The 19057-nt window shown below is 72.3% G+C and overlaps 1 protein-coding gene across 2 annotated transcripts in view; it reads left to right on the top strand.

The window, feature by feature from the left end:
- RXRA (retinoid X receptor alpha) overlaps positions 1–19057 on the top strand; it is a 75824-nt gene that overhangs the window by 54901 nt on the left and 1866 nt on the right. For both annotated transcript variants that reach the window (XM_054584147.1, XM_054584146.1), the window contains exons 2-9: positions 1600–1865; positions 6167–6317; positions 6703–6882; positions 13445–13614; positions 16586–16715; positions 17270–17402; positions 18294–18385; positions 18772–18877. In XM_054584147.1, the coding sequence (XP_054440122.1) occupies positions 1600–1865; positions 6167–6317; positions 6703–6882; positions 13445–13614; positions 16586–16715; positions 17270–17402; positions 18294–18385; positions 18772–18877 (1228 nt within the window). The remainder of the gene's footprint in view (positions 1–1599; positions 1866–6166; positions 6318–6702; positions 6883–13444; positions 13615–16585; positions 16716–17269; positions 17403–18293; positions 18386–18771; positions 18878–19057) is intronic.

The following is a 19057-nucleotide window of genomic DNA, read 5'->3' on the forward strand; positions in this document are numbered from 1 at the left end:
CCACCCCCTGCCAGCGAGCGCTGCCGCGCCCCCCCCACCCGCCCCCCGGCTCTGGAGCGCCGTCGGCTTTGGTTTCCCTGGTCAGCGGCGGGGCTTCTGTGCAGTTTGGTCGACGGCGCGGGTTTCCGATGGGCCGGGTGAGGCTGGTGTGCTGGCAGGGTTTGACCGGGCGCGGCGGCAGGCAGACCCAGTCCTGGCCCGACGGTGACGCTCCAGGCCCCTGGGGGCTCTGGGATGGACCCTGGCAGAGGCTCCCGGAGGGGTGCGGCCGGGGTGGCAGAGCCTCTTGTGTTCCTGGGGGGCTGCCCCACCGTGAGGGTTCTGGCATCTCCGGGCACGTGTCCGAAGGCCCCTGGAGGGGACCGTGGGCTTTGGCTGGGGGCGGGCCTGCCCGTTGGCAGCGGTGTCCGGAAGCATGGCGGCGTGTGTCCCCCGAGCCTCGGGCACACGGGCGCCCCAGGAGGATGAGACAGTGTGGGGACAAGGCACGCGGAGGGTCCTCCCTGCCGTGGTCCGGGGCCCAGGCACGAGGCAGGTGCGGCCGCGCTGAGGTTTGGGGAGTTGAGGCGGCGTCTTCCCAGGGCTGTCGAGCGGTTGCATGGCTGTGAGGGGTGCCGCCGGGTGCGCCCCGACCGGGGGTGCGCGTGGGCGGGGCCCACTGCCTTGTGCCCATGGCCCCACTGGACTCCTCTCCTCAGAAGCAGGAGGGGTCGCTGCGGGTGGGGTTGAGGGGGCCTGAGAGACCCTTCGCGGATGGGAAGCCCGTGGCCCCAGGGCGCACGTGGCTCGCCCAGCGCGCCCTGCCAGGCTCCCGGGCCAGCGGCCTGCTGGGGGCGCTCTGCCTGCTGAGCCCTCGGGGCGGGGAGGGGAGGTCTGATGGCTGCTGGCTGGCTCACTCGTTCGCGGGGGCTTTGAAATCCCCGAGATGAAAGGCCGGCGTGTGGGAGGCCCCGCCCCTCGCCACAGCCTCTGTGGGCTGCCCTCTCGGGGCCTGGCCCCGCGCCGGAGTAGTGCGCACCTCTCCCAGGCGGGAGCCAGGACTCGGGTCCTGGTGGTCTGGGCCGCTGCCACCATTACCAGGCCGCGTGTGCAGGCCCGGACAGCGCGGCCCGGCGGCTGAGGCCGTACTTAGGAGGGGGCCCCCGCCCCCCCCCCGCCGCCCGGCGCTGGCGGCTCCTTGCCAGGGCCAGTGTGAGAACCCAGGTCCTCGATCCCCTTGCTGTGGCCTGGGTGGCAGTAGCTTCCCCGTCTCCCGCCGCCCTCCAGCGTCCCTGCGGCTGCCCCGGGAACAGGGACTTGGTTCTGCGCTGAAAACGGCGTCCTCCCCTTACTTGTGACCCCCCTCGCCTGTGCTGTGAGCCCCCGAGTCCCTGGGCAGGGGGCGCCCTTTGGGTGACCGGGCCCGGGTGCCTCGGAGGGAGCTGGGGCAGCCTGCCGCCCGGCTTGTGCCATGGGAGCCACCGGGGCGGGCGCCCGGGCCTTGCCCTGGGCCGGCTCTCCGTTCCGGGCCCCCTGCGGCTTCTGGGCTGGGGTTGGGGGGCAGCCGGCCAGTCCTCGCCGGGAGTCCTGACCTCCCTGCTGTGTGTTCTTGTCTTGCAGACTTCTCCACCCAGGTGAACTCCTCGTCCCTCAGCCCCCCCACGGGGCGTGGCTCCATGGCCGCCCCCTCGCTGCACCCCGCCCTGGGGCCCGGCATCGGCTCCGCGCTGGGCTCCCCGGGCCAGCTGCACTCGCCCATCAGCACCCTGAGCTCCCCCATCAACGGCATGGGCCCGCCCTTCTCGGTCATCAGCTCCCCCATGGGCCCCCACTCCATGTCTGTGCCCACCACGCCCGCCCTGGGCTTCGGCACCAGCAGCCCCCAGGTAAGTGGGGGGCTGGGGCGGGACGGGGCCACGGGGACCCCCAGGGCGGGTGTTGTCACGGCCGCCCCTCGTCTCTGGAAGCGGAGCCTCCAGAGGTGGCTTTGGCCCAGATCCGAGCCGGGGTCTGGCTGAGTCCCCGCTGGGTGGCCCGGAGACCTGCCTGCGCCCCAGCGGGCGCGCCCTCTCGGGGGTCCTGCTGCCCTTCCTGAAACAGGGGTACCCCTCCCTGTTTCCCGTGTCCTAGTCCGGGCTCCGCTTCCGGCCCCCGGTAGAGGCCGGCCCCGCGGGGGAGTTTCAGCGCCCCGTCGCCATGGGCCTGCGGGGCCGGCCCACCAGGGGCGGGCGCGCCGTGTGGGCCCCCTGCACGGAGGTGCCGGCCGTGCGTCCGGTGGGCCCCCGCTGCCTCCAGGGCAGCTGCCCCCGTCGCGGCCCAGGAACGGGGGCGCCGTGGGGTTGTGGAGCCGGCCCACGGCCCGTCTGCCGGGCCTCTCTAGGCTCGGGCTCGGGCACCCGCGCAGGCCCCTGCCTCTCTCGGCCCCTGGCCTTCCAGAAGCAGGCAGAGGCCCGAGGCGTTGGAATGAGGGAGCTCGGCCGCCTTCCCGGGCCTGGCCAGGCTATTTTTAGTGTGGCCGCCCCACCCCCTCCCGTTGGCTGCACGGTGTGTGCAGAGAAAGGGCAGATGAAGACTCGGGAGCCCGGGCCGAGGCGAGCAGCTGCCTGCTGTCTGAACCCCCGGGCTTCCTGCTGGTCGCGGGCCTGCCGCCGGCACTGGGCGCCTGGAGACTCGCATAGCGGAGGCCGCGGCGGGCTGTGCGGGGCTGGGCCCTGAGGAGCCCCCCCGAGGGGGGTGGGGGCGCCTTCGGCCCCGGGTGCCCAGGGGGCCGGCACCGCTCGCTCACCTAGGGGCGGGGGCGGGGCGGCGCTGGGTGGGGGGACTCAGGGTTGACTTCGCTCTGCTCTCTGCACCCAGCCAGGGTTTTGGCCCGCGTGGACACGTGTTGAGCCCGGGCTGCCTGTAAGCGGAGGGGCCAGACCCCTTTCGGTGGGCGCGGGGGTCTGGGCAGGGTTGGGCCCGGAGCGGGGCGGGGGAGGGCATGTCCGATGCACACCAGGCGCTCACTGCCGGTCAGCCGCCGGTCTGTGCGTCCTTCGGGGCTGCACTCGGTTTGCCGTGGTCTGAGCCTGAGCTCGCCCTTTGCCCCGGCCTGGCCCCCAGGCCCCTGCCTCTCCGCTGTTCCCGTAGCCCCTTCCCTGGGGCTGCATTTGGCTTCCTGGCTGAATTTAGCAGCTCGTGTTGGAAACCTGGGCTTCCAACATCCTCATGGGAGGGTGGGAGGAGCTCCCCGAGGGCGTGTCCCCACCCCCTGCTCCGCAGCCACCACCCCGGAGCCGGAGTTGCCGAACCCCGCGAGGCCCCCGCATCCTGCTGTTGTCAGGAGGGTCTGGCGCTCCGCTGAGTCCCGGGCCGGGGCCACCCACGTCCCCGTGCCCCGCGGGCGGGCCGGTAGGCGTGAGGGGGTCAGGGCAGAGCCGGACCGCGCCCCGGAGCGCCTGGCCCGCGTGGGCACCTTGGTGGCCGGCCCTGCCTGCGCCTTGCTCCGGGCACTGTGGCCGGGCGGCCGTGGCGGTCGGGCGCCAACACGTGGCCGAGCGCACCTCGCAGGGCCTGCCCCGCCTCGACGGGCGGACGGTGGCCACGGGCCTGCCCTTGGGGCCCGGGGCCTCCCACTCCGGTTCTGCTGTGGGTGAGGGCGGCCCCCGCGTGCGTTGGTGGCGGGGTCTGCCATGCGCGCGGGAAGGAAGGGCGTGGCGGGTGTGGGGAAGGAGGCGGGGAGCTGGGCAGGAGACCCGGGTGGGGCGCCGGGGAGGAGGGCGGTTGTTTCAGTCAGTCCGCAGGCTCTGGCGGGAACTGAAATAAGTGCCAAGGATATGAAAGGGGAAACGGGCCAGGCCCCACCCTGGCCGCCCCGTGGAGTCTTCAGGCTCCAGCGCGGGCTGGTGCTGCCCCGGGTCTCCCAGGAGGCGGGTGCGGGGCGGCAGGGTCGTGTCGCCGTAGGTGGGGAGCTGCGGAGTCCACCGCGGGGCGCAGGGCAAAACCAGGCCCCTGGCCTGGCCCTGCTCTGCTCTGGGGACTGTGAATCCGGCATGAGCTCAGGCCACTGGCAGCTGCGAAGGAGGCTGAGTGACCAGCTGGCCCGAGTAGCCTTGCCCTGGTGGCTGCGTGGGGACTGTCTAGCAGTTGGATGAAAGGCGAAGTGGCCTGGGGCTTGCAGAGAGGGTTCTCTCACGGGGCCGGGGGAGCCGGGGGAGCCGGGAGGGCGGCGCTGGCCTGCGCGTCCGTGCGGCCTTGGCACGGACCAAGCGTGCCCTGCCCGTCTGTCCTGCCTGTGGCGGCCCTGCCTCAGTTTACCTGGAGCAGGCCCAGCCCCAACGGCCCTCAAGTAGGGGGCTGGGAGACAGGGCAAGGGGCCCCCTCCCGCCCAGCACGGCTTGGGCAGCCACAGAAAGAGGAAACGTCCGTACTCTCGTCCTTGGGGCCGCCAGGCTGACCCAGCCACACGGGAGGTGGCCGGGTCCCGCCTCACACCCAGTTTTGCACATGAGGGGCTGCAGGCTCCGGCGACAGCCCCCCCAGGTCACACAGCAGGTGCAGGCTGCAGGCCTGGAGGGTGGGCTGTGCCCCGCCTTCCCGCCTCCACCACCGCAGCCAGCCCTGCAGGGAGGCCCGCCCTCCCGGGGCCTCGGTTTCCCTTCTGCAGCAGCCGGCTGGCCGCCGCCAGCTGACTCCGAAGCCGCAGCGCGCTCCCTGCCCTGCCGCTGGGCGCCCGCGGCCCCCTGACCCCCCCAACCTCTGTGTCCACATCTGGGGAACGGGGCAGCATTTCCCCACGGGAGGCGCTCCCACGCCGTCAGAGGCCGGGGAGCGCAGCAGCCGGGGACGCAGGAGCACGGGGCTCGCCGTGGTCGCCTTCTCTCGGCGGTGCCCCGTCTTAGTCTCCTCTGCCCCCCGGGACACACTGCAGCCTCCTGCAGCCAGTGTGCAGGGACATCTCGGGTCACACAGGGCTGCCCTGCTCTGCAGCGGGGGCCCGGGGACGCCTCGCCCCGCCGGGCTCCTGTGCCCCGGCAGCCCGCGCGGTCGGAGCTGGCCTCCCGGCAGCCCACCCGAGGCCCGTGGCGGGCTCGGCGTCCTCACAGAGCCACCCAGCCCCCCTCCGCCCCCCCGCCCCGGGCGGAGGGAGGACCCGCAGCGGCCCGGGCTGGGGGAAGGGCTGCAGGCGGGAGGCCTGGGAAGTGCCGTTGGCGGGGTTTCTGCCGCGTGCGCTTGGAGCACCGGGCTCTTCCTGTCCCGTGAGAAGGGGCTGGGGGCGGGGGCCACGGGGAAGGAAGGGGGAGCTTCCTGTGTGCGGAGGGGCCCGGGGCTACCAGGGGGCAGCAGCTGCAGCTGCTGCCCATCCCCAGAGACACCCGCACCGCCCAGTTTCCGCCTTTGCCAGGGCTTCGCAGAAGTGGGGGTACTGGGGACCACCGGGCGCCTGCCAGACCGGCTGGCTTGCGGGGGCCGCGGGAAGCACCTCTGGCCCCTGGTGCTGACGGGCGAGCTGGGGGTGGACACAGCGGAACCAAAACTGCTGTGTCATTGCAGCCTCGGCAGCTGTTGCCAGGGTGACCGGTGAGTTTCCCACGCTGCCTCTGGCGTGGCGTCAGGCTGCCGTGTGGCGAGGGATGGTGTCCCTCTCAGCGGATGCCCGAGGGGCGTCTCCAGGGCTCTCTCCTGGAGCCACGTGATCGGAGATCCTGCCCTGCCCCCCCGCCCCGCGGCCCGGGCAGTGTGGCCTCCGGGTGGACCCAGTCCGGCTCCCTCCTCGCTGTGACCAGGCCTCAGTGTCCTCCGGGGTGCGGGGGTCCCCAACGCACCTGGCTCACCGGGGGGGTCATGGGGCTCACACTGTCCTACAGAGGGGGAGCCCAGGAAGGGAGGCGGTTCTTCTCTAGGCGGGCGAGGGGCAGGGGCTTTGCGGTGTCCCCGTGAGGCCTGGGTGGGCTGTGGAGAGTGCAGCCGCGAGGGCAGGGCAGCCTCCGCCTGCCTGGCCTGGCCCGCAGAGGGTGGCAGCCCTTGGGTGTTCCCCGCTGTTCCCCGACGGTGGCCTGGGGCGCTCAGGGCCCGTCTCTGAGCCTCAGCGTCTGTCTCTGTAAAGCGGGGGCGTGGCGGCACCTTCCTGGCTTCAGGGCCGCGGGGGGCCGGCCTGTGCCCCTGGTCACAGCACCTGCCAGCGCTGAGCCCACTGTTCCCTCCTTAGCTCAACTCGCCCATGAACCCCGTCAGCAGCACCGAGGACATCAAGCCCCCGCTGGGCATCAATGGCGTCCTCAAAGTCCCCGCCCACCCCTCAGGGAACATGGCGTCCTTCACCAAGCACATCTGTGCCATCTGCGGGGACCGCTCCTCAGGTAGGCGGCGGCGCAGCTGGCCCGCAGGGCCCTCGCGGGGCGTGAGGAGGCAGGGGTGGGCCGGCCAGCCAGCCAGTGCGGAGGCACTTGGAGCTGCCTGCCTTTCCCACGGGCCTTCCCGAGTTCTCACAAGGCGAGGGGAGGTCGCTGCTGTCTGCTGCTGTCGGCGACGGTGGAGAGTGGGCGGCAGTCCCAGGCTGTGCCTCTCTGTGGGCTGAGTCGTGGGCGAAGGGCCCCTCGCGTCCCCCCCTGAACCCCGACAGCCCCCGGAGCAGACGTCCCCGCTGGGGCCACCAGCTCAGACCGACGGGGCAGGGGCCCAGCCCTCGCCCCAGCGCGGCGGCCGGTGCCGGAGCTGATGGCCCGCGCCCGCACCTGCCCGCAGGCAAGCACTACGGCGTGTACAGCTGCGAGGGCTGCAAGGGCTTCTTCAAGCGGACGGTGCGCAAGGACCTGACCTACACCTGCCGGGACAACAAGGACTGCCTCATCGACAAGCGCCAGCGGAACCGCTGCCAGTACTGCCGCTACCAGAAGTGCCTGGCCATGGGCATGAAGCGGGAAGGTAGGCTCCGCGGGGCGCTTCCTGGCGGTGGCCGCTCCTCGCATGCCTCTGCTGACGGGGCGCTCACTGTCTGCGGCTGCACGGTGGGCCGGCCCCTCCCCCGCGCTGCTCGTCCCTGCGGGCCTGCCGTCTGCCACGCTCTGGGGTCCCAGGAGGCGCAACCGCGGTCCTGCGTGCTCGCAGCCGCCAGTCCCGGGGGCGCAGGTGTTGCCCAAACCCTCTCCCTGGTCACCCCGGCCGGGCCCAGCCCCTGGCTCCCGGGGGTCGGGCGGAGGCAGCAGGACAGTGAGGGCCAGGGCCGGAGTGGGGCAGGGGGCGTGGGAATGGACCGAGGCTGGCGTCGCGGGTGCACCGGGGTCTGGGGCCATGTTCCCGCTGTCCAGCAAGGGGGCAGCCGAGGGGGCCCTAGCGGAGGCAGCGCTGACCCAGGGCAGGGGGCTCCAGAGGCCCCCTGGGTCCCCAGGCCTGCTTGGCACCGGGTCGAGCTGCCCTGTGTTCCTCCTGCGCACCTGGCGGGTTGGCTCCCGACAGCCAGGCCCTGGGAGTAGCAGGACCCCCGCGCGGGCCTCTGGCCTTGGGTGTGTAAGCCCGTTTCACTGACAGCGTTGGTCAGGGGCGGGGTGGGGGCCAGTAGCACTAAGGCCTCCCTTGAGGTTGGTGCAATCGCCAAGGGGTGCGGCCGGACCTGGGTCCGAGCCCTCACTCTTGGTTCGCAGGGGGGCCTCCGCTAGCCCGTTCCGGCCCGTGGCCTCGGTTTCCCCACCTGTGGGTCTGGTGACTCCTGCACTCTGAGCGGACTTTCTCCGGAGGGTCAGCATCCGCGCTGGCGTAGGGGATGGGCCTGTGGGGTTGGGGTCTTGTGCCCTGCTCCCTTCACCGTGGCTACTCCTGTGACCCACACGTGGCTGGTGTGTCCGTCTTCTCCCCACTGGCTCCTGGGTGCCCTCTAGTGGTGGCTGAAGTTGTTACCCAATTTCTTTCATTCTTTTTTTTTTTTTTTTTTTTTTTTGGTGCTTCTTTTCAGCCCCAGTAATTCTTGTTCAAAACTGAAACTTTGGCTGGGCCGTGAGGTCCTGCAGGCTCTCCTCCCTGGGACGACAGGGGCGTGCCTCAGGGTGATGTGGGCGGGAGCTCATGGCCGCCCCGTCGCCTGCAGCTGCCTCCGCCTCCCCCTGGCGCGGCGCAGCGGGCCTGTGCACCGCAGGGGGCGCACTCGGGGTCTGAGCTGGGGGCTGGCCTGGGCCGCGCAGAGTGTCTGCCTGCCAGGCCTTCCTGATCAGGGTGCAAGTTTCATATCGTGCTGGCCCACCCTGTCCCATGCGGGCGGAGAAACAGACCCGGAGGGCCCAGGGCTTGTCTAAGTCACAGGCTGGGCTGAGCCTGGGCCTCCGGCCTCGGGTGCCGAACTCCCTTCTTGAGGCCACCGAGGGAGGAGGTATGTGCCGGCCTCCACTCCCTGGGTGCCCCGTGCGGTAGGGGGGTGCTTTCTGGAGGCGGCGAACACAGCGTCGTTCCCCGAGGATGGATCCTTGGGCAGGGTGCAGGCGGGCAGGCATGGCATCCGGTCGGTGCCTGGCCAGGGGGCTGGGTGCCGGCGTGGCGGGGGGCAGTGCCGGAGTCGGCTTGGGTCGCTGAGCTCAGCCCTCTTACTACCGGCCCCACGCTGGTGCCGGCCCCCAGCAGCGAGCTGCGGGGGCCCATTGATGCGAGCGTCACCTGACCGGGCAGGACCCCCGGTGCCACTTGCAGGTGCCGGGCCCCGTGGGAGCTCAGAGGAGGCACCGGCCCAGCCTTAGGCCCCAGGGAAGGCTCGGGCGGGCGGGAGGTGGCTGGGCTGATGCCTGAGGAACAGGAAGGGGTCACACAGACTCTCGCCCAGCAGAGGAAGCATGTGCCGAGGAGGACAGAGACGTCAGCGGTGCGGCCCGCTGCGGGGACGGGTGCAGCCCTGCACCCCTTACCCCAGGCGGTGGCCCTCCCCTGGGTCCCGGGCTGGCCCAGCAGACACTGACGCTTCCTGAGGGCCCCTCAGCCTGCCCACCTGAGAGCCTGGGCGTCATCAGCTTCCGGTCCCCTGAACGCCTGGGGGAGAGCAGATGACACCCCATTTCATCACGAGCAGGGGGCCCAGAGCTGGGGAGAGCGGGTTCCCCGTCCGACCCTCCCCTGGTGCCTGCCAGTGACTGTATTTCGTCACGAGCGGCTGTGGGGAGCGCCCTGTGAGTACGGGCCTCGCGGGTCCCGCCCCCCTGCACACATGCTGCCTCGCTCACTGCCGCTCTGGGGGGGAGTCGGGGGCACCGAGCAAGCACGGGGGCTACGTCCCCCTGGCCTCCGCCCACAGGTCTGATGGATGAGGCTGGTGCTCCGGGCACGTCTGCAGAAGCAGCGAGGTCCCCCGAGACCTGATTTACGGGCTGTTAGATAAACGCCCGACGCTGCCGGGACCCCCTGCCCTTTGCGTGCGCCTGGGTTCGTGCCATGGGCGCACAGAGAAGCTCGTTCGCGCCCCAGACGCTGCCGCGCGGCGCTGGCCTCATCGGCTTGCGGGGTGGGCAATGCAGCCGAGAGTCACGTGGGCTCTGTCCCCGACACGCGGCTCCGCAGAGAGGTGCTGGCTTCTCACGTTGCGTAGAACCCAAGGGGCACAGTCCACAGCTGCCCTCAGGAGGCGCGACCTGTGGCCCCAACGCGGTCTCAGTGCCGTCCCTGCAGGGAGCTGCACGGCCTCCCAGGGCACCTGTCCGCCCGCCCCCACGCCTGCCCTGTGGCCTGCCGCTGGGCGCGAGGCACCGCCCCCAGGCCCCTGGAAATGGTCTCAAGACACAGCCCCTCCTCTCTGCTGCTCCAGGTGAACCGTGGAGGTCTCCCTGGTGGCAGTGGCGCTGCTGGCCCCGAGCCGGGGCAGCGGGCAGCCCAGGGGAGCAGGAGCCAGGTGTGCCCACCCACGGCGCCCTTGACCAGGAGCACACAGGACGTGAGCTGTAGGCTCCCGGGGCCAGCCCCAGGCAGGGCACTCTGCTGGCCGGCCTGGTGCCCACGACTCCTCGGCGAGGCAGGTGGTCACACTCCCGTTGCAGGTGGGGAAACCGAGGCAGGCTCATAGCCCGGTGAGTGGTGGGAGGGGCAGCTGGGGGCCGGCGCGGGGCTGGCCGAGCACAGGGCAGCCTGGGGGTTCTGGCTGGGCCACCGGGAGGCCGCCTCGTTGGGCGGATGGAGGACACCGCAGGCTGATAGCATCTGCTGGGCAGTGGCGGGGCCTGCGGGCACAGGCAACAGCCAGGGACTCGTCCCGCAGCATTCCGGGGAGGGGCGGCCAGGGCCCACCGGGAAATGTCGCTTGGCCAGCCTCCGCTGGGCCGAGCCCGGGCCTGCGGGCTGCAGCGCGGGGTGCGGCGCTCGGGGGCCTCCTGGTCCGATGGGGGCCGGCCCCAGGCCGGGGGTTCCCAGTCTTAGGGGGAGGCCCGGCCCCACCCGGGGAGCCCCTGGCCCGGGCTGGCGAGGGGCCGGCTGCTGCCCCGCCCCTGCTTCCTCCCCGAGGAAGGCCTCACCCCGTTTCCTCTCTCCCTCCTGCTGCGTCCTGTGCCCCGGCTGCGGACTCTGAGCAGCGGGGCTGAGGAAACGGCAGCGCCTGGCGTGTGTGCGCCGCGGGGGTGCGCCGCGGGGGTGCGTGCCCAGGCCCCGGGGCCCGGCCTGAGGGCTGGTGCTGTCGCTCCCGGTGTGGGGTCAAGGTTTGGGGGAGCAGAGAGGCTAGGGACTGGCCGGGGCCACCCAGCTGCTCGGGGCAGAGCAGGGAGCGGGGGCCTGGGCCCTGTCCGACTCGGAGCTGGCCGCACAAGGCCGCCCACGGTCCTGAGAGCCCAGCCACGCCCCTTTGGCTGGTCTGAGCCTCAGTTTCCCCATCTGGTGAAACCGCATGCTTTTTAGCTGTGCCCCACCTCTGAGGGTTTAGGATTCTGCCCGGGAGACAGACTTTGGGGATCCCCTCCCCAGGGTCCCTGGGACTCTGCCTGCCTGGGTTCCGGGTCTTGGTCACCCTGGATGCTGGCCTGGCCAGGGGTGTAGCCACCTCCTGCCCGGTCGGCTCTGCTCGCTTGGGGCCTGTGTGTTGTGGCTGAGAGGGGGGCCCCCCACATGGAGGGGCTGGGGCCGGCTGTCCTCCGCAGCCCCTCGGCCCCCTGTCACCTGCCGGCCAGCGCGGGTCCCCACCCAGCCCCCACCTGCTGTCAGACTTTCCGGAAGAGCCAGGCTCGCAAACACTTGGGCGTGGGCTCCCGGCCTGGCTCCCTGGCCCAGCTGGCGCCTCGGAGGGTCCTGTCCAGCCCGCCCTTGAGCCTCGCCCCGGCCCGGGGGCGCCTTGAAGCAGCCACGTGTCTACTGGAGGGGAGCAGGACCTGCTCTCGGAGCCCTGTGGCCCCAGAGAGGGCCGCAGATGGGTTCCGGCCTCTCTGAGTGGCCGTCAGCGGGGTCTGGCGAGAAGCGCGCGGCTCTGGCTGGGGGAGAGGTGTCGACGGGCCTGTGACAGCTCTGGGCGGTGTGACAGGGGCCCGACCCGGCCGGGGGGCCGCCCAGCACAAGCAGGAGGCCCTCCCACCCCAGGACTGGAGGAGTGAACGAACATCCCTGCTGTGCACAGGGAACTACAGCCTTAGGAGAGTGGCTGCTGAGAGCCAGGGCGGGGGTGGGCGGGGCTGTGGGGGAGGGCGGAGCCCTGGGGGCGGGGCTGGGACAGAGCCGTGGGTCCCCCTTGTCTCCTACTGTCTCCCTCCTGCTGGTTCCTCCCGGAGGCCAGGGGGCCAGGACTGAGGGAGGCTGCCCCAGTCTTGGGGGAGAGGGTGGGTCTGGAGGTGTAGAGGGGTCCGGCGGCAGCCAGGGCCTGTGAGGGGAGGACTGTGGGCACCCCCTAGGGGTGTCCTGGGACCTGCGGGCGAGGGACGGGGCGGCGTGGGCGGGCGCAGAAGTGCCTGGGAAGCAGGGAAGCCCTGGGGGTTGGCTGGGGGCGAAACGGGTGGGCCTGAAACGGTCGGGGAGTGCCCGTGGGGCTGGGCTGGGTGGAGCTGGGGAGGCTGCCCTGCCGCGTCCGGCTGGGCCGGGGGCCGCGGTGCCCGCAGCTGACGAGTCCGCCCACGGAGCGCACTCCTCTTCGGGAACGTGCGGGACGGAGGGGACGGAAGGGTTGCCTTCCTGCGCACACCCTGTCCTCAGGGCCCCCAGGGAGCAGGCTGGTCCCCCGGCGGGAGGGCCGAGCAGGGTGGGCTGGGGGCTCGTCCCCTGCCCTTGGCGTTTGGATGCTGGGGGTCTGCAGAGGGCACGACCCTGGGCCCCGGCGGTCCCTCCTGGCGGGCGTGGTCGGGGAGTCGGCTGCACGTGGCACGCAGCTGCCTCCCGTCCCGTCTCCCAGGGGCGGCAGCTGCAGCACCCTCCCCGTCCCCCAGCCCTGGCGCTTCCTGAGGGGCTGAGCCGCCCTGCCACAGGGGTGCTGCGGCGGGGACCCAGGCCTGGGGGCTCTGCAGCTCGGAGGGGTCTCTGTCTCTTGCCAGGGCCTTGTGGACCGGGGCGCGGCCCCAGAAGGCGGGCCCTGTGCTGCCTGTCCCGGCCCTCCCCAGGGGTCTGTGGCTGGGGCTTGAGGGAAGCAGGGTGGGCCTGTGCAGAGAGGTTTCCACACAGCGCTCTGCGCGCCGCCCTGCCCAAGCGCCCACCGCGGGGCGGGGGCTGAGGAGCCCAGGGAGCCCAGGGGAGGAGCTGTCGCGCGGCAGGGCCACAGGACGGCGGGCTCAGGTGGGCCAGGGGAGGACCCCCTCCCGGTGCTGCTCCTGCCGCCCACGGCCCCGCGGGCACCCCTGGGAGGCTCGGCCCGACTCCCTGGCCAGCTCACGCCGTCGCGGTGCTGTGCGCACGACCCCTCCAGCCCCATTCCAGGCCGCGGCTTCTCCCTGCGCCCGCCGCTCTCTTCGCCATTTCAGACCCTTGGGGCCCCCACCAGAGAGGAGGGGCGGGCACGGGAGCCCTCGAGGGGCTCTCTGTGGGGTGGACGTCCTGGCGCCGAGGTGTGGTGGTTTGGGGCCTGCGGTGACGTCAGGGAGGTTCTGGTCCCTCTCTGGCGGCTTGAGCTGCGCGCACTCTGATGCTGAAGGTCTTCAGGCACCCGGTGTGGGGCGTGCGGGCCTCCCCGGCTCCTCTACCACGTGGGTCTTTTGGGGGACAGAGTTGAAGTCAACCCCTTATTCTCTGCCTCCTCCCATTGGCCTCTCTTTCCGGGCTCCCAGCGCCTGGCCACCTCCTGGGTCCCCATCTGTCAGTTCCCCTGCGCCCCTGCCCTGGCCCTCAGCACATGCTGCCTCTGCCTGAACTGGTGCCCCTGGGTTTCCTGCTCCTTCAGTCTTGTTGCCCCTTCTTCCGGGAAGCCTTCCTGGCTTGCCTGCATCCATGGCCCGTCCAAGCCCCGCTCTGGCCACGTGGGGATCCCTGCTGAGCCGTGGGCCCTGGCCGTGCCCGGCCCGGGGCGGGGCTGCGTGAACGTGAGTAGGGTGGGTTAGTGAGAGGCGGCGCGCCCGTGTCTCAGCCGTGCAGGAGGAGCGGCAGCGGGGCAAGGACCGGAACGAGAACGAGGTGGAGTCCACGAGCAGCGCCAACGAGGACATGCCGGTGGAGAAGATCCTGGAGGCTGAGCTGGCCGTCGAGCCCAAGACTGAGACGTACGTGGAGGCCAACGTGGGGCTGAACCCCAACTCGGTGAGTGCCACCCGCCCGTGAGGCCCGTGCGACGGCTTGGGGGCGCGCGGCCGTGCCCCCAGGGGTGCGTGGCTGTTTGGGTCCTTGGATCGGGACCAGGACTCAGCACTTCACGCCTCCTGTTGTCTGTCGTCTCCTGTCCATCGGCCGGGTGGGTGTCGGGGTCCCGTACCTGCCCCGGGTTTGGGGCAGCATTGTGGCTGGACTCCTTCTTTGTCTCCTGTGAGGGCTCGGGGCTGGGACCAGGGCTCAGTGGCCCACCCCGAGGACGCCTGGGCCCACCCTGGGCCCGCCCGGGCCTGGCGGCCCAGACACAGCCTGCTTGTCCCCGCGGTCTTCACGCGTGCTGCCCCTGCCCCTGCCTCCCCTGGCTTCAGTCTCAGCCAAGGCGTCACCTCCTCAGGGAGCCCCGTCCCCCGGGGCCCTCTTCGGGCCCCTGCCGAGGTGGGCCCGGCCCTGTTAGGTGGGCACAGCCCTCACCTTCCCCGTCACGGCCCCGAGCACCTGGGGGTCATGTGGCGGTGTGCGCGGCGACCCCACTGTGAGGAGGCTGGGCGTGGCATCCGCGCTGTTCCTCCCGGCCGGCCTTCGGCCAGGGGCAGCGGGCCCTCCCTGCCGGTGGGTGCTCACACGTGGCCGAGACCCCCACCTAAGAGTGCGGGGGTCCCCCCTTATCAGCTCATGAGGCTCCAGCAGGTCGAGGCCCCCTGCTTCCTGCACTCTGTGAGGGGTCGCCCGTCGCGACCCCCGTGACCTGGGGCGGCTGGCCCGGCCCCTCCCCACCCTGCTTGCCCCTCCTCAGCCCCACTGGCGGGTGGGAAGCCAGCTGTGAGGGCTTCATGATCGAGCAAAAACTCCAAGAAAAAAAAACGATCAGGAGATCGAGAAAGGGCTGCCAGCTTTTAATTTTGTCAAGTAAAGACATTATTTGGAAAACCATCTGGCGCCCGCCCTCCCCGCGGCTGTGGAGGAAGGTGGTGGAGGCGCAGGCAGGCGGGGAGCCCCGGTTCTGCCGCCCGCACGCCCGCCTTCCCGCGGGCCCCGCGCTGCAGCTTCCCGGGGGCCCCCTAGGCGCTGTTGGCCCCTTCCCTCGGGCGGGTGGGCGGCAGCCGGAGGCTCAGGAGGCCTGGCTGGCGGCTCTGAGGCCGGGGGAGCCTTGGGCCTCTGCCCGGGGCCCTGCCGTCCACCCCCCAGGAAGGGGCCGTCCTTCCCACTCAGGCACAGGGAGGACCGTTTGCTTGAGCGAGAATCCAGCCTCCGAGAAGCTAGCTGTGTGCTGGCACCGCCCAGCCCCTCCCCCCCGGGGAGCCCCTCCGGCCCGGCCCTGTGCCTCCTGCCCCCACACCCTGCGTTTCCCATCCCAGGTGCGCAGAAACCTGGGCACCACCTTGGAGGCCTGGCCTACCCAGGGGTGCTCAGGGTGGCAGCCCTCCCCCGCCCACCCTGCTCTGGCTCGACCCCTTGAGGGCCCTGGGGGGTGTTGGCGGGGATGTTAGCCTGGGGCCCTAGCCGTCCGCTCCGCCCCACACCCCGCCTCCCCCTCGCACCCTGGGCGCCCCCCGCGCGGGCTGCGCCATGGCACCAGGAGGCAGGGAGCACGGTCCTTCTCAGCCACGTGACAGGAGACTGAGGTGCTGGCTGCTGGCAGCCCACCGGCGCGACCCCGAGCCCTGGCGGGCCAGCCTCTGCCTGCGGCTACCCGTCGTTGTTCAGACGGGTGAGGGCAGGTGGCGTCCGGCCCCGCCAGCGCCCAGGCTCTTGCTGGGGAACCGGGCGGGGGGGCGGGACCGAGGAGCTGGGGGCCGGCCCTGGCCGTGGAGGGGTTTCGGTGCGAAGGCGGCTGCGGGGTCGTTCCAGGTGCTGGCGCCCTGTCAGCCCTCCCCGCGGGGTCCCCAGGCTGCGCTCGGCCTCCGTTCCATTGGTCACAGGGCCTCCCCAAGAGCCCCCGGCAGGCCCTTCCTGCAGCCCGGGGTGTTTGGACGGCACGTCGCTTAGGGGCAGATGGTTTCTGTCAGGGAAGCCCTTCAAAGGAGCCCTGGCCGCTGTGGTTCCTGGAAGGAGCGATTGCTCGCCCTCTGGTGCCGGGGCGCTGGTCCCGCCCCTTGCTCGGGACCCAGGGGATCCCCCACGTAAGCCCCCCCGGCCCGGAGCTGGGAGCAGGGTGCCCTGGGGCCGCCTGGCGTCGTCATCTGTGAGAATGATCGAGGGTTCCTTTCCGGCCGGAACTTTCCGGAAGGGCCTCTGGCGGCTGCTCCCTCTGTGGCACCACTGTGTCTGGTAGGGAGGGCCGACAGGAGGGGCTGGGAGCCCCCCCGCTGGGCCACGCTGCCTGGGGTCCCGCCCCAGCCCCCACCCGTGTCTCGCGTCCTCGCCCGCGACACGGGCCGCCTGGCCCTGCCCCCCGCGGTGGGACCGAAAGGGCCACGGGCTGGCTCTGCGACGGTCTCCCTGTGGCCGCTGTAGCCAACAGCCACGGACTGGGCGCTTAACAGCGCAGACCCTACTGCGTTGCCCTGCCCAAGGCCAGAGTCCGAACGCTGCCCCACGGGGCTCACGTCAGCGTGCTGGCCGGGCCGGGCCAGCCCTGCGGGGGACGGTCCCCTTCTGGGGGGCATCGCTGCCCTGCCTCCCCCAGGACCACGGGCCTCCCGTTCTGGCTTAGGGCCCCTCCTCCAGCTGCCCGGCAGCCGCGCCTTCTCCCCTCCGACCTCCGCTCCCTCCTCACGTGTCCCCCGACCCTGACCTCCCACCTCCCTCTCTGAGGACCCCGGGGTGACGCTGGGTCCCCCGCGTCACGCACGGTCTCCCACCTCAAACCCCTGAGCCCGACCACGTCCGCGGCGTCCCTTTGGCTGCGTAAGGTCCCCTCGTGGTCACAGGGCCTGGGGCCCCGGACGTGGGGGCATCTTTGGGGGCGGCGCGGGGCCTGGGCTGGGCTGAGCGTCCTCTCACCACGGCGCCCCCTCCGCAGCCCAACGACCCCGTCACCAACATCTGCCAGGCGGCCGACAAGCAGCTCTTCACGCTGGTGGAGTGGGCCAAGCGGATCCCGCGCTTCTCGGAGCTGCCGCTGGACGACCAGGTCATCCTGCTGCGGGCCGGTGAGTGGCGGCCGGGCGGCCGCTGCGCCGCCCTCCCCGGGGCCGGAAGCCCGGCGCCCTCCCACGCCCTGTTTCGGATCGGCCGCTCGCTGTTCCGCGGGGGCCCGTGGGGCCCGTGGCGGTCTCAGAGCGTCTGCTCCTGGGGCCAGGCTGGCAGCCGCGGTTCACGGCCGCCCCCGAGAGAGCAGCGGGGACGGTCCCGGGCGCGCTGTGTTTGCAAACGCCTGCTCTTGCAGAAGAGCCCGCCCGCGGGCTCCCGAGCGCGGGCGAGCCGGGGCGGTACGGCCGCCACAGGACCTCTGTGCGGGGCTCCTCGGCCTCCACGGCGCCCCGTGGGGGAGCCCGTCCCCAGACGCAGAGGCTCAGGGGCTCTTTTCTGCGGCACGTTCGTGGGGTTCGGGTTCTGCAGAGCCCGGTGTGGGAGCCCCGGCTCGGGCCCCCGCGGGGCCGGGCCGGGCCGGTGCACGCCGCCTCTGCGCGGGCGGGGGCCGAGGGCTCGGTGTGGGGGGCCCCCGGGGTCGGGAGCCCGCCGACTGAGCGTCTGTGCCCTCCAGGCTGGAACGAGCTGCTCATCGCCTCCTTCTCCCACCGGTCCATAGCCGTGAAGGACGGCATCCTCCTGGCCACCGGGCTGCACGTGCACCGGAACAGCGCCCACAGCGCGGGGGTGGGCGCCATCTTCGACAGGTGGGCGGGCCCTGTCCACGCAGATCACAAACGCGGGATGGAGGGAGAAGTGCTGGGGGGCGGAGCGGAGACCCTCCAGAGCCCAGCGCCTGGGACCCGCGAGCCACAGCTGGCATTTGGGTCCATTCCCTTCCGGTTCTTTTTCTTAAAAATCCCGAATGTGGGGAGGAAAGCTGCGCCTTTTAAAAAGCAGAGGCAGCTTATTCTGCGGATACGGCTGTTCTGCGCTGCTGGGCGGACGCGTCCGTGTCTTCCCAGCTGGGATGTCACGCATCGCACACAGCCCACGCGTGCCCTGGGCGGGGGCCTGTCCCCGAGCGGCCAGCCGAGTCCCTGCCGCTGCTCCCGGCACCTCTTCTGGGCAGCTCAGGCCCATGCCAGTCTGCGCCTTGGCCACCGCGCGGCAGGCCGGGGCGGCGCGGGCGGGCGGCTGTCTCCTCAGGCCGCTCTCCAGGAACGCGGCCCCCTGGGGAGGGGGACAGGGCTGCCCGCCCCTGTCTGCGGCCGACCTCGTCGGAGCCCAGAGGGGCTGTGCCTGCATTGGCCGCCGGAGCAGGTGGGGCTGGGAGGGCGGCCGCCGGGCCGCCTGCCGCTCAGCGTCTGGCGGGGCAGCAGTGGGCGCAGCCCTCGCACCCCGGCCTCTTGCTCGCCCGCTCAGCTGCCACGAGCTTCCGTGGCGTCCAGGCTCCCAGGACAAAGCCCCCCGCGCAGAACCTGCCAGGCAGAGGGGAGACCCGCCTTGGGGCAGGAGGGGGCAGGCTCGGTGCCGCTGACCGCGGGCCCCGCCTGGGCGGCTTCCTGGCCCGGCCCGGCCCTTCCCCGCTGCCCTCCGGGGCCCCGGCGAGGGGCGCAGCCTGATGTGGCCCCGGTGCTCGCCCGCTTCCCCTGCAGGGTCCTGACCGAGCTCGTGTCCAAGATGCGAGACATGCACATGGACAAGACGGAGCTGGGCTGCCTGCGCGCCATCGTCCTGTTCAACCCCGGTAGGGCCCCCCCCCTCCCCGCTCCCCCCTCCCCGCTCCCCGCTCCCCCCTCCCCGCCGCGCACGGCTGCCCCGGGCCCGCCCCGAGCCATGGTCTCCCGTTGGCCACGGGGGAGGGGAGGCCCTGCTGCCGCTGTCCCTGGCCCTCGGGAGCTGCACTCACCCGGAGTGGCTGGCGAGGACTCCGACTGGCACGGCGTGGCACCGGAGCCCTGGGGTCCGGAGCCCGGGCAGCCCAGGCTGTGTCGCCGATGGGCAGACCTGGGTCCCGTGGAACCGGACTGTCCCCTACCTCAGGCGCTGCGTGGAGCGGGGGCTTCTCAGAGCTGCCTGGGTCCCGACAGCCTCCCGGGCGTGGCGCTGACCTACGGCCCCCCTTCCTTGCAGACTCTAAGGGGCTCTCGAACCCGGCCGAGGTGGAGGCCTTGCGGGAGAAGGTCTACGCGTCCCTGGAGGCCTACTGCAAACACAAGTACCCGGAGCAGCCGGGGAGGTGAGCTGGCCGTGCCCCGCCCTGCCCTCGAGGGCCTCGCGGTCCCGTGTCCACCCCCTGCGCCAGGCCAGAGCGCCAGCAGCCCCTCAGGCCCCTCCGTGTGAGGAGGCGGCGGCGCCCTCCCGGGTCGAGGGCAGCGGGGGCACGGCCGACGTGTCCGAGCGAGGCTGGGCGCTCTCC

Source organism: Pteronotus mesoamericanus, unplaced genomic scaffold (assembly GCF_021234165.1).
Source record: "Pteronotus mesoamericanus isolate MK-2021 breed Mesoamerican mustached bat unplaced genomic scaffold, CSHL_Meso_final contig_78, whole genome shotgun sequence".
Lineage (NCBI taxonomy): Eukaryota > Metazoa > Chordata > Mammalia > Chiroptera > Mormoopidae > Pteronotus > Pteronotus mesoamericanus.